At 37.1% G+C, this 14,460-nt stretch overlaps 2 protein-coding genes across 9 annotated transcripts in view; one reads left to right on the top strand and one right to left on the bottom strand.

Annotated features, from left to right (window-relative positions):
- Positions 1–9,494, top strand: part of LOC139939301 (uncharacterized) — a 103,299-nt gene extending 93,805 nt beyond the window's left edge. For 7 of the 8 annotated variants that reach the window (XM_071935068.1, XM_071935067.1, XM_071935071.1 and 4 more), the window contains 5 exons: positions 251–313; positions 1,706–1,783; positions 3,254–3,466; positions 4,218–4,333; positions 5,686–9,494. In XM_071935068.1, coding sequence (XP_071791169.1) covers positions 251–313; positions 1,706–1,783; positions 3,254–3,466; positions 4,218–4,333; positions 5,686–5,887 — 672 coding nt within the window. In that variant the 3' untranslated portion in view covers positions 5,888–9,494. The remainder of the gene's footprint in view (positions 1–250; positions 314–1,705; positions 1,784–3,253; positions 3,467–4,217; positions 4,334–5,685) is intronic. The other variant, XM_071935066.1, reaches the window with a different exon arrangement.
- Positions 9,495–11,043: 1,549 nt separating this feature from the next.
- On the bottom strand, positions 11,044–12,699 carry LOC139939303 (NADH dehydrogenase [ubiquinone] 1 beta subcomplex subunit 3-like). Its single transcript, XM_071935072.1, has 2 exons — positions 12,504–12,699; positions 11,044–11,490 (listed from the first exon to the last, which is right to left on the bottom strand). The coding sequence occupies exons 1-2, from the start codon at positions 12,620–12,622 to the stop codon at positions 11,328–11,330; spliced, it is 282 nt and encodes a 93-aa protein (XP_071791173.1). The 5' UTR covers positions 12,623–12,699; the 3' UTR covers positions 11,044–11,327.
- Positions 12,700–14,460: the final 1,761 nt, after the last annotated feature.

The raw sequence follows: 14,460 nt of genomic DNA, 5'->3' as shown, positions 1-14,460 counted from the left end.
ACGGGGGGGGGGGAATAAAAATAAAAAAATGGAGTTTAACCGAGATTTTGATTTTTTTTTTTTACTGTTGTTCGGGAAAAGGCAATTCAACCAAATTTTGTTTTCAAGCCTAATATTGAATGATAAGTGAGGTCAGGGAGTTATCATTTGCATATGACCTCAATTATTTGCATATGACCTTGATGCATTTGCATATGACCTTGATGCCTGATGATCATTTAGTTGTTAATCCATTTCCTCTTCTCTCTAGCTCGGAGCTACATTTAACCTTGACCCAGTGCCACCCACTACCACCTCACAATCTTCCCCCACTGTAAGTTGCATTCCTTTCACAGTTTATCACCCTGGTGGCTCTCCCCCTTTCAATGTGAATCAGGTCATTTAAAGGCCCTTTCACATGGGACAATTAACAAGGGACGTCGACTAAATAATCCTCAATGTAAAACAAAATATCAAATTCCAGTCTTGTGGAATCTATCCTTGTTAATTAATAACCAAGGACCCCTGTTAAATTATAACCATGGACCCTTGTCATTTTTAACAGAGATCCAGACCTCTGAAAAAAAGCAACCGTGTTAAAATCACCATGATAATATGTAGTGTGGTGCATATGTAGTGTGAAACGGTTACTGTGCAATAACCAAGGACCCTTGCTATGGAAAATGGCAATTGCATTTTTCTCAGAACCTCTCACAAGTAAAAGAAAGTGTTCAGTGACTGAGCAGTCATGAACTTTACCTATCTCCCCCTTCCTGAAAAACTAGGGACATTGGTAAATTAGTGATTTAAATAGTCATGTGAAAGTATGTTAAATAATTGCCGAAACCCATTAACGGAACCTTTGTCCATGTGAAAGGGCCTTTATTGGCACATTTAAAGTATTGTTTAAGTTCTTTTTTTTTCTTTTTTCTTTTTTAAACACGGATAGAAATGCTCAAACATTAATTGAACCATGCAATCTTTACAGTAAACTGAAGTTCTGTGAGTAAAGTAATTTTGCATTTGAAAATCTTTCAAATGAAATCATGGATACTCATAAATCATGTACAAACGCCCAGATTCTTGCAATACACATTTTGGCTGCTAAGCATGGAAAGCTTGACTTAATACAAATATTCTAGACTTTCCCAAACAGTGCATGCTTCACTTTTCTTTGACTTTTAGAGCACAATGTGGGTCCCTAAGGTTATAGGGACAGACGATAATACAAGAGCTAGAAAGTCTCGATCCCATATTGGTTTGGAGTTCAGAACTCATTGATGCAGAACAGTCTTGCCATTTCATTTTAAAGAATTTAATCCAAGGAGCTTTTGCCTTTTGGTGGTTTAAATAACTGCAATTCCAATAAGTTATGAAAAGGAAGAGGGGAAAAGGAGAAAAAAAAGGAAAAAGGCAAGACAATCTTTAAGAAAAGGGGACTAAAAATGCCAATATTTATTTGAGGGTTTCTACATTAGTCCTTAACTGGGAAGAGAGAAACTAAAAAGAAACTTAAAAAAAAAAAAAAAATCAGTATAAATGTTTTAACATTAATATGGCTGACTTTATTTTTATAAATATTTATTTGATGGTTTCTATATTTGTCCTTAACAACTAATTGGGAAGAGAGAAGCTAAAGCAAAGCCTTTTAAAAGAGCCAAAGAATTCTCAAAATGTAAAACCAGTGTAAATGTTTGAACATCAATATGGCTGACTTTATTTTCAGACGGAAAGACTGATTACTCTACCACCAACAAAACCCTCCCTTCCTGGACCTGATATCGCCCTCGGTGACGATCCAATGGTAAGCCGTAAGATTTCAGTCATGATGGTTATCTGTGTTTGAATTGAAATAACACTGACCAATAATCCCTAGGTTGTTTAACTTTACAAATCTAACTTGTTGATGACACTAGTATAGCTCTTCTAGACTTCTTGGGGATGTTGAATAAGTAAATATAAGTTCAGTAAGTAAAAAGTAAGTCCAGTAAGTAAGTAGTAAGTTCAATAAGTAAATAGTAAGTATTATATAACTGACATACAGATCCTTGTCATTTGATTGGTGGAACCTACTTCACGTGACTTTCACTATTATTTCCATCCCTCCCATCTGCACCGGCGATCAAAAAGACCTATTTGCCCATGGGGATTAGCATTTCCCATTCACAGTTAGGATCATCCTTGTTTCCAATGTTTTTGAGCAGTACAGCGCCGCTGCGCCGCTGCTAAAATAAAACAAAGGAGCACCTGTGCAAAAGGTTGTGATCAGATTTGTTCATTGTTGCCACTACGTGGCGCTATATGATTTTTGGTTGTCAGTAATTTGTGTGATTTTTCATAATGTTATACTTTTAAAATACATCAAATGACAGGGATCTATATGTCAGTTATGTAAAACAAATATTGAGTGGCTTTAATTTGTCGCCTAGTGAAATGGAACAGTCCAAATTTTACCTTGCGATAATATTCCTCCCATTACACTCTGAGCCACTCAATATTTGTAAAATACGTTAAATAAAGATGATTTAAAATAAGTCAGTTCAAGTTAAGTCAAGAAACAGGGAAAATTCGGCCTTGAGTTGGATATGGGACGCAGAAGCTCCATTTTTGTTTGTATTCCACTAGCGCATGTGTGAATGTATTAATCTTCAAGCAAACTTGGCACGCAGTTAGAACACACAAGACGCAGGGTGTGATATGGACCGTGCAATGTGGGTTTATATCACACTCTTTTTCTTTCATTATTCATTTCTTTTATTTTTACCACACACAAAGAAAAAGTGATATAATTTACATTATATTATAATAATTAAAGAAAACATAAGTACAATAGGATTTTGTGTGAGGATGGAGGTCTCCAATAGCATCAGCTTGTCGAGTAGAGACCCCACTCATACAATGCTATGGATCAACCAATCAGAATCAAGGATTCAAGCGTACTTGAAGATAAATAAATAAATATAACCTGGTCTGAGGGTTGATAGGTAATTTCCCTATGAGTAAATTAGTTCCAAATGTCTACTTACAAAATTATTGTTTATGTGAACTGGTGCATGACCTGTGTTACACAATGGGTCAGCACCATTTTCTAAAGGCCAATAATGGTTCTTGTCAGGCCATGTCGCATGGTTTTGTTCGCCCTCTAGTTCTTGTATTATAAAACTACGGTTACCCCCTACTCTTGCTCAAAGATTATTTCAAGCTGTTTTAATGTACATCATTTACACTTAAAAATCATTATTCTGTTCTTTCCCCCCTTCCCCCCCCCCTATAGTTATACATGTATGCACTGAATAATCCAATGACTGGTAGTGAACACAGTCGTGGAAGCCTCGGTGGTTTGAATGGCGCTGACTACCACTGTTATCAACAAGCCCAGCAGCAGCAGCTGAGAGGCACCTACAGAGCCTTCTTGTCATCTAGAATACAAGATGTCAAATCGGTCGTCAATAAAGAATATCATCACCTACCAGTAGCAAATGCTAAGGTGAGACCTGTTTGAATCTATTCCTTACCAGCCTGTGCAGGCCTGGAATTTCATCTTTGAAGAGGCAAAACACTTTTCATTTTGCAAAGGGAACTTCTATTGGAAAATCTTTATGTAATAATTAATAATTGTGGCTTCTTATAAAGCGCACATGTCCGTCACCCAGTGACGCTCCTGGCGCTGTAATATAAAGTATTTCCTGCCAGATTGTGGGACTACGTTTGAATTATGAGACCTAATTCTGATAGCACCATGTAATGCTTTACAAGATGCTGTGGCGCAATTTACTGCCGATCGGACCAGGAACACCGGGGCGAACCCCTTCTCTTTTCGATAAGTGCACTGGGTTCTTTTACATGCGTTACATAACACATGGGACCAACGGCTTAACGTCCCATCCGAAGGACGAAGCAATGGTTAAGAGTCTTGCTGAAGGACACAAGTGTCACAACTGGGACTCGAACCCACACTCTGCTGATCAGAAACACCAGAGTTTGAATTCGGTGCTCTTAACCGCTTGGCCATGACACTTCCACAAGTCAATGGGAATCTTTTGAAGGGGCACTAATACCAAGACCAGGGGCAACGGGGGCCATGGCATTCATGTAATTTCAGGCCTGCCTGTTTGGGCACCAAGGCATTTTCTCCTTGGTCAATTAAGTTTTAGACTTTATCAAAAGGAAAGGGAACCGTGCTAAGCAAGCTAAACTTTTGTTTCTTTTCTTTTTTGTGTGGTTTTATTTTATCTAAGGGTGAAATCATGTTTAATTCGTGGGAACAGATCTTCAATGGCACAGAAGCGCCTTTTGACAACGATAAGCACATCTTCTCTTTTGATGGTAAAGATGTGATGACAGATAGAGAATGGTGAGCAAAATATGTTTTTGTTTTAAATCATAAATTTCAGTGGTTGTCACTTTCTTATAACTGACTTTGAAGGTAAGGTCATTCTTTGGTAAAGACCCCGTTGATTGGAAAGCTTTTAAAACATTTGAATCCGAGAAAAGATTCATACATAAATCCTTTTTTGTATGGTGGTTGATGTCCAGACTCTAATGCTATGACCAGATATGCAGCTGCGGTCACCTGGCTTAAAGGGTGTATGTAACTTTTGTAGGACAAAAAACACAATGTCCACAGATTTACACTAAACTTACACAATTTGAAGATAATGATAGTAGAAAGTTTCCCTGATAATATTACGTGCTAAGGTGTTGCAGTTTTTGGGAAATGAGTAAAACAATGTATGAGACGAAAATTATTTTAAGCATTTACAAACGTATTTCTCAAAAAATACAGCACCTCGGTAAGTAATATTTGAAGGGAAGCTATCCACTATCTTTATCTTCAAACCCTGTAAGTTTAATGTAAATCTATGGACATTTTGAAAAGGTACCCAAGTCCTTTAACGTTGATTCAACATTCTTATTAAAATACCCCGACAAGTATACACTGTATTCAACTGAAACTCAGGTGATTTTTTGTTGTTAATAAGATATAGAGAAAAGCTTCAGGCCTGAAGTCCTTTCTCAGATTCAATTATTTTAGTGAGAAATTATGTTACCTCGGAGGGAGTCATTTCTCATGCTTTATACTATCAACAGCTCTCCATTATCCTTTTTGAGATATGGTGGCCACTTTTACTGTGTGGTTTGGGTGTGTACAGTGAGATAGAAAAGTAACAGGTACTTAAACAGCTACCTGAGCGGAATGTTTTCAACAGAAATGGTATTTTTACTTGTTTATAATGCACTTGTTCACCATTTTAATGTAATTTTGATATGTGTACACTTCTGAACTTTTCGTAATTATCAAGTAAAAAATCAGGCCCCTACCTTGAAAAACTAAAACACTTCTGCCGTTGAGAGCAGGCGTCAAAGGACAATGCCGCTGACGTCATTTGCGGGAGTTTGCTTTGTTATACATCCACGCTGCAACAACGTAACGGGGCTTTTCGCAAATCTCGCAGAAAAGCTCTGGACAAGGGCATACAAAATGATTGTTTTTTTACACAATTGAAACCTATTTATAATCATATGACTCGATTTCCTTATTCATCGAAAACATTTTAAGTGGAATTCAGCAAAGTTCACGCTTTGACATTTTCGTTCAAGCAGGTCTTTAAGAAAATAGGATTGCCATTTAATTTTGACAACTGTTTCTCATCAAACTTACTCGTACTCATCAAACTTAAGTGCTTTTCCCTCTTCTAATTTCAGGAATATGAAGTACGTATGGCACGGTTCCTATTCTAACGGGGCTCGCATGACGGACAGCTACTGTGAAGAATGGCGTACTCGGGATCACGAGGCCAGCGGTCAAGCCAGTCCATTGGTCAAGCATAAACTCCTCGGCCAGGAGCTCCAACTATGCAGTGAAGCGCTAGCCGTACTATGTGTGCAGATATCACCTCAGAAGTAGCACTGATGTGAGAGCTTTTTTTAAACGATTATTTTTGTTGGTCCATTTTTTAGTTAGTGTTGTACGGCATTTAAAAAATAACAGATAGAGCTTTGGTGCATTGTCTTTCAGACGTGAGTAAATTTAAGCATGTCTTTTTATTTAGATAACATTGACATTCAGGGAACAGCGCCTCACACGATACATCTAGAAGAAAAATGCTAAGCATAAACATGTCTGCTTAGTGTAAACAGGTTACCACCTTTAATGTGATATGATATTAAGCTGTAGGGACCGGTTCCCTGTGTTATTTGCACTTGTGAAATCAAACTTTTTAAGGAACGTCTTCTGCTTTGCAAGTTCAGGGGTTGATTTCACAAAGTGTTAAGACTATAGTCTTATCTCGAGTTAGGACGATTTACTTAGGACTCGCCAAAAGTTATTAATATCTCCTAGGACTAGTCCTAAGTTTGTGAGATTAGTTCTAACTCTTTGTGAAATGGACCCCAGGAAACTTAGTCCTTGGCCCAATTTCATAGAGCTGCTTAAGCACAAAAAGTATGCTAAGCACAAAGCAATTGTTGCTTAACACAAAGCAATTTTGCTTACCAGACACTATCCTGTCACATGTACCATCCTGCTTCTTTTTGCAGAGCAGAAAATTATTAGGCACTGTTGTCTGCTTTATAAGCAGCCTCTATGAAATTGGGACCTAAGGCTCATTGGTCTTAAACTTTTAGACTGCTGTGCACCAGCACACATGCCTATCCTGTCGGTTTTTTGGGGGAGTCAAAACATACACAAAGGATTCAACTCCCAAAATCCTACTGCTAGATTGCACATGTCTGCCTGTTCTTCAACACTGGCAGATGCGCTGATCTAGCTGTAGCCGAAGTTTAGGACACGGCCTTAGTAGGTGAGTTCCACGTCGTGCAAGTAAAGGGGTCAATGAATGTATACAATTTTTTCTCACTATAACATACATGTATGCAGCAGACATTATACCATGTATTTTATAACTGTAGCAATATCTATGCAATTATATCGGGTGCTACAAATTGCCAAGGTATCAAATAACGTATTGTATTTTTTTCTCTTGACATTTAAGTGGCTGCAGTTCATGTTGAGGTTTTTAATTAACAATTCTTTACATGGTTGTGAATGTAAAAAAAAACCAATTATGCACTTATATTTTCTTGCTTTTTATTCGACTTTGCCGTTGGAAAAACTGGAGACCAATCATGCCATAGACTTCCAGTTTCACCCTTTGTATAGTGTTCTTAGGTCATATTTATGGACTTTCCTGTATTTAGTGTAACGGTCCCAGTGTCCACATTAAAGGCACTGGACACCTTTGGTAATTGTCAAAGACGAGTATTCTCACTTGGTGTACCCCCACACAATGTATAAAATAACAACAAACCTGTGAAAATTTGGACTCGATGGTCATCGAAGCTGCAAGAGAATAATGACCAAAACAAACCACCCTTGTTGCTAAAATCTGTGTGCTTTCAGATGCATCATAAAATTTGCACAATGTGTTGTACTGTCAACAGCTCTCAATTGCTCGTTATCAAGTAAGTTTTATGCTTAGAAGAGTCCAGTGCCTTTAAAGACACTGGACACTATTGGTAATTGTCAAAGACTAGCCTTCTCAAACCTGTGAAAATTTGAGCTCAATCGGTCGTCGAAGTGGCGAGATAATAATGAAAGAAAAAACACCCTTGTCACACGAAGTTGTGTGCTTTCAGATGCTTGATTTCGAGACCTCAAATTCTAAATCTGAGGTCTCAAAATCAAATTCGTGGAAAATAACTTCTTTCTTGAAAACTATGTTACTTCAGAGGGAGCCATTTCTCACAATGTTTTATACTATCAATCTCTCCCAATTACTCGTAATCAAGAAAGGTTTTATGATAACAATTATTTTGAGTAATTACCAATAGTGTCCACTGTATTTAAGACAACCTTCATTTATTTGTTTAAATATGTAGATATGAATTGTGCGTCTCAATTGCTTTTAACCTTTTTATCAGAGAAGTCTTAGTTTCATTTCTACCTCACGCTTTTCCTCGCTGTCAACCAGTTAAATAAACAAATCTTCATTTGCATCGTTATTTATTTTAGCCTAAGTACCAGAATTAAACATGCAGCTTCCGAATGAGACGTTACTTCAAAACCTTTTCCTACCAAGACGTTGTAGTTTTGATGAATGTGGCACTAGGACCAAGCGAAGGAAATTTGTGTTGGGGGTGCCTATGGTCAGAACTGTGGTAAATAGCTTGGTAGACAAACAACTTGTGTGTGTTGTTGAACTTGCTTTCATTACTTCCAAGTCATCCTGGTATGGTTCCCAGGGTATCGAACAGCCATTTTTAGGATGAAAACTCTTGCACACAAAATGAACGCCATTTTTACAGTAAAAAATAACAACATAGCTACTTAATTAAAAAAGTTTTGACTATTGAAGGCTTGCCTGGTATGTAATTGTCTTTTCTTTTGACACTTAAATGTAACAAAAAAAACTATTAGATCATTTAAAAAAAAACTATCATGTGCCTGTTAGAGGTAATTTCAATATTTATCAGCAGTGTTTATACTACAATGCCAATACTCATACAGACTATTTTTGGATTACGAATCAATGCCTTTTCTGTATATCGATATAACATAACGTATTAATACACAGTTCTCTTTTTAGATCGTAGCCGAAATTCTATTTTATTCTAACATTTTGTGGATTTGATAGTGTTATTTAAATGCTTTTTAAAAACTATCTTTGTAAAGTCATATTTGTAAAACTTTTAGACACAGCTGTTTATATTCTGCTTAAATTTTACCCACAACACTTGGTGCTAATTTTATGAATAATTTTTATTGGGTAATTGTTAAAATCTTATTTGTTGTGATTAGGATAGCTTATGATTGTAAAGCGAAGTGGTTGCATTTTGTTATTTTATTTTGTAATAGAATAAAAATGAACAGTAAAAACTAATTTCATGTATGACTCGATGATCTAGCATACCCCTATTTGCGTAGTCTTTCAAGCCGTTATACACTTTCGATACAGAGAAAAAAAAGTTCACAGATATAAAAATAATTTACAGGGTTTACAGAAGGTAATGGTGAAAGACTTCTCTTGAAATATTAGTACATGAAATGCTCTACTTTTTGAGAAAACAGTAAAACAATATAAATTCTCGTTAGCGAGAATTACGGATTTATTTTAAACACACGTCATGACACGGCAAAATGCGCGGAAACAAGAGTGGGTTTTCCCGTTATTTTCTCCCACTCTGATGACCGCTTGAGCCTAAATTTTCACAGGTTTGTTGTTTTATATAAGCTGTGATACACGAAGTGAGGGACTTGGACAATACTGTTTACCGAAAGCGTATAATGGCTTTAAACTACACACAGTTTTGAGAAGCTAGTTTCACATCTTAATGTGAGAGAGACATTTGAACCAATAGTTATTTATTTTCCCTGGTAGTTTGTAATGATTTACATGTACATGTAAATTTCTCCAACTTATGTAGCCAGCTTCGTTGTGTTTAATTCCTACATTTACAAAGCAGCTTCGGTCAAAAGTGAAGACATTGTAATAAACCATTAAGACAACAAAGCACGAGGAGTTTTATTTTTAGGAAGTTTTTTATAGCATTGGTACAAGTGTTGTGGCTCAGCTGTTAAGCGCACCGGATAAGCTCTGGTGTTTGATCAGCAGATTGTGGGTTCGAGTCCTGGTTGTGACACTTCAAGCAAGACACTTCACCATGATTGCTTTGTAAAGTTGGGGAGGTAGTGCCTTCTGCTCATAGAGTTATATATATGAACTAGTGGGTGCGCTGGCCTATTTACGCGCCCCGGCATGCGCGCAGGCGACCATTTTCTAAGTTGACTAAACAACCATCTCACAGCGTGTGTTTGTGCGGCCATTTTGTAAGTTGAACAAACAGCATTGCGTGAGCGTTACATAAAAAAAACTCAAACGTGTATTTCATGTTCGACGCGCATACAGAATGGCGCGCTTGTCATCTTGCGGTCCTGTCGCGTTTGTGCAAGCAGCATCACTAGAGCGCCCTCTAGTTCTTATATTTAACTCTATGTGAACTGCTCTACCAGCCAGGCTGCTGATGGATAATACCCAAGCCTTTATACATATGGACTGTGAAGTAAGGAAGTAACCCTGTTACAGCATCAGGAGTAGGTGGTAACGGCCCCTTGCAAAAAAATGGTAGCCCACACCTTGAAGTGGCCTTCAACTCTTGTGTCTGGCGACTTGCATAAAAAAAAAAAAGAGTTGTTCCAGACGCACAGTCCACAGTTTATTTTGCTTTTCCTGATGGTCCATAAAGATGAAGGTATGGGTATCATCCACTAGAGGAGGGTCTGGTAGAGCAGAGGGCACTACTATCCAAAAATTTCACAAAGCAATTGTGGTTAAGGGCAGAATTGTCAAACCAAGGGATTTGAACCACACTCCAGCAAACTAGACCGCTCTACCACGCTATGAGATTGATGATCATGATGTCTGTCATGAATTTTAATTCCATCAAGAAAATCAGATTGTTTTTCTCAAAGGAAGTTGATTTCAGAAAAAATGCAAACTAAAAGACTTGCCGAGCAAAATTATTTCATTAAATAAATTTATTCAAAACTGAACACTTTTAATTTTTTACTGGTTTTAATTTTAACTTTTAAAGTGAATAATTTGTACGAAACATGCACCGATCCTTTTGCTTGATACAACTGAATGCCATTCTTGATAAACAGTAAGTTTAGTACAAGCTGCCAAGACTTGTTGCTAAGACTTGTTAAACTTTCCCCAAAACGATGGAGTTTGTAACTGCAGACCATGCTTGACAATTTGCCCAATGCAGGCATGAATTTTATTGGCTTACAGAATAGTATCCAGTTGAAGTATTTATGGGTTTAAAGGTTTATTAGGACTATTGTATTTATTGGGGTTTTTCTGTGTTTTTTTTTCGTTCTTTTCAAAGTCCATTTTTCAATTTACAGTATTTTTAACTGCATGAGGGCAGACTGTGGACCAATTTTTACGTTTCGCAAAACAAGTTAAACAAACCTGTTTGGTTTGGTATCTATTTATTATCAGACAGTCAAAATAAGGTACAACTGTAATTGTGATGGGTAAGGAAATTCGCTACTAAAAGTGTCCTCATGCAGAAAAAAGTAGGCATATAAATGTATCTGTCTGCTAAATCTGTTACGGCAACTCGGTATTAGATCATATCACTCTGTTGAATTCCACACACAAAAATTGTCTGTATCCAAAAGGTCTAATTCAGTCATTTGCTCGCTCTATCAGAGACGTGTAAACTTGCTGAGCGTCACCTCTTACACCTTCTCGATGACTGAATTAGTCTTTTAAGACGAGTGGGCTTGCTTAATCAATGTACATGTAGCACCCCATCTATCTTGGAAGTGATGGGATCTCTCAATGATGTTCACTACCGTGGCCATGGTCGTCTTCTTTCCATAGTAGCTTCTCCGCACCCACGGCAACAACAAACGCAGCTGTACCCCATCCTAGTCCTCTGAACAGCAACTGTGTCCATGATGCACCGCGCATGTAATGTTGATAGCGCCATACTTCGTTCCTAGATATAATGAAAACATAAGAAATATCAACAAACTCCCAAAATCTAGTGGCGATTGGGACCGATTTCACAAAGAACTACCCAATAAGATTGATCTTGTGTGCGAATCAATCTTAATTAAACTGGGGAGCAGTAGCAGTGTTTGTGTGGTGGGGAAGGGGTGAGTATTGCTTTGAAAAATAAAAATTGTCAAATTAAATAACATAACACAGAAGACCTAGTATAGTTCTTTAGTAGTAATTATATTAATAACTGGCACGCTGTACTCCTTTCAAATATTTTGACCTCTAATAATAATATGTTATATTATAAATGGGAACTGTATAGTTGCGTCACGTAACCCTCGCTACGCCGTCGGCAGGAGGGTTACGTTACGTTGCAACTAGGAACTGTATAGTGTATACATGTACATCCCATGGCCATGTCTAACTAACCATAGAGAGCAAGGTCCTTGCTCTATGAACCAACTGTTAAATTTTAAAAACAAATGCATTCGTTTGGTGTTCTTCTTCTTTAGCTTTTTTAGCCTTTGTAAAAGAAGAGGGGGCCTAAAAGTGAACATTTTTGAAATTTCTGAAGATATTATGAATTTTAAAGCTACAAATTGTAAAAGGGTTGCACTACTATACTATAGACAAAACAACGGAATGACGAAGACATGTTATGTTTATAATAAATGTTTAATTAATACTAATAATAATATTAGCCTAATAATATAAAATATAAAAACAAAGTTCGATTCTAAATCTAATTCTAATCTAAGCTGGCTAAGTTAACCCTGAACTTTCTTTTAGTTTTACAGGAAGAGTTCTATGTTTGATTTAAATTATTTCCAATCTAATGAAAAAATTGTTTTGACTAGTGTAAATTGACTCTCTACAACTTAAAGTTGAACTGTACAGTCAGTCTGATGGTCTGATGTCATGATGATTTGTGCTACAGTGATGGCCGCCATCATCAAACTTTTATTTTTAAAACTATAATTCAACTCAATAAATATGGACAAGTCTTACCTCAGCCAGGGGTCTCTCAAACCCTTCCTTGCAAGCCTATCCTGAACTTGTTTGAGCTCGGGAACATCCTCTACCTTCCATTTATTCCAGTCAGGAATTTCATACGGTAATTTCCCCATAGTTTTGTGTCAAAGTTATGAGCTCCAGGCCAATACCACCGGTCGTCTCCTATGTTCTGTGCAGGAGGACTGCAGCCAGGAGAGTAGTGTTGGTCTTGCACATAAAGTATGTATACGAGACAACTCGACCTATGTACGTGCCGCTAGCTAGCTCTGTTGATGAAAGATAGAGGGCGACGTTTCAATTTAAGGACCGATTTATTTAGGTTTTAGGCCGTTTTCGAAACCACGCTTCAACCTGGCCGCGGCTCCACTTTTAGGCAACGCTTGATGACACATGGTTTGAAGTTTTTCACCAGCAAAGCCGCGTACATGTGTAATTCCTGACCCGTCGGCCGCGGCCGGCTGAGCCTGAGTGGATCATCATAAGCCTGACCAAGTTTAGCAAAATCTATTTTAACAGAGTGTATATAAAATCCTCCCACAATGTGCCCCCCTCATGACAACAACTCACATAGAATAATTTATTATTGATCATCGATTTAGAGTCATCTTGGACATCTTCAATGATTCTAAATGAAGCATTTTGGGAGGAGGGGACAGCACAGCTTTTTTAAACATGCTGTCAGATTTTTGGCCCAGGACATTGAAAAATATATTTTTTGAGTGAAAGGTATTTCAAAGAGAATCACCCACTCTAACGAAAAAAAGTTTAACTTTTACTTTTAATGGTCAGGAACCATGACAAAAATTTAAAACGTTTCTGATAAAACACATAAGAATTGGTCACGTGATATATTGTCGGATCCCGACAAAAACTAATTGAGCACTTTATTTCACTGCTACTAATAATTGGCGGACTTTTTCGAGCAATGGCTCAAATGAAAGCTTGTTACTTTCTCGACCCCAATCAAAATACCTATTGAATTTTAAATTAATTTTTTTTTGTAAAATCAGCCAAAAATCTGAAATAGCATCTTTAAATGACGCATTGGTTGCGTTTTAAAATGTTGTTATGCTCGATGTGGACGGTCATCCCCTTTTAAAGTAATTAAGAAAAAGACAACTAAACTGTTTTGCGCTTTAGAAATTATTGTCTCACATTAATTTAAAAAAAGATAAACCTAAAATCAGGCCCTCTATCTCTATATTTTTTTTTTGCATGCGGACTCAGCAGAAAAGATGGTGCCTATAGCCTGGGTGCCTGTTTGTTTAGGGTGTATTTAATCATAGAGAAAAAATAGAGAAACTAATTCACCAAAACCTTAAATAGTGTCAAAGTATAGTGTGATGTGTCCACCATTTATAATTATCTCAAAAGTAAATAATGATTGGTGTGATGTGTCACTAGAACTCTTTTGGCGCGTAAAGTCATTACCGTACGATCAGTATACCGCCCTCTATCAATTCTACCCATGCGCATGCACGAACTTATCATGACCAATGTTTATTTTGAAAACAATGTAATTCTGGGGGGAAACACATGAAATTGAGTGTTATCGTGTGTGTGTATCTTTAATTTGTTAGGTATTAGGTTTAAAAACTTAAAGTTTTCGCTCTATTCGAAGTTACAGTTTTGCAGCAGTTTGTACGGCGAGCTACGGTCGAAATTTGCTGAAATCTCATTGGACAATTACTTTTGGACCGTCTGTAAAGCACAAGCTATTTGTTCAACAAATTTTATTTATATGGACAAATAATAAACTTAATTTGTTTTATTTTTCCCTTTCATAAAATATTCATTTAATTTTTAAATGAAATTGTACTAAAATATTTATCAAATACTCTTTTCTTTAGGTCACTTGAATCAGTTAATTGACCAATCGCAGCCAGCCTTCTGGCGCCTTTGGATTCAGAATTTAGGGACATTTCCCGGCAGTTGTTGCAAGAACTAACTG

The sequence above is a fragment of the Asterias amurensis genome, chromosome 7 (genome assembly GCF_032118995.1).
Source record: "Asterias amurensis chromosome 7, ASM3211899v1".
NCBI lineage: Eukaryota > Metazoa > Echinodermata > Asteroidea > Forcipulatida > Asteriidae > Asterias > Asterias amurensis.
Note: the sequence above shows the minus strand (reverse complement) of the source record. Positions and strands in the feature narration are given on the sequence as shown.

Coding starts and splice junctions, on each gene's coding strand:
- LOC139939303 (XM_071935072.1), bottom strand. CDS start 12,622: ATGGGGAAATTACCGTATGAAATTCCTGACTGGAATAAATGGAAGGTA. Junction 11,491..12,503: donor TTGAGAGACCCCTGGCTGAG/GTAAGACTTGTC, acceptor CATTATATCTAG/GAACGAAGTATGGCGCTATC.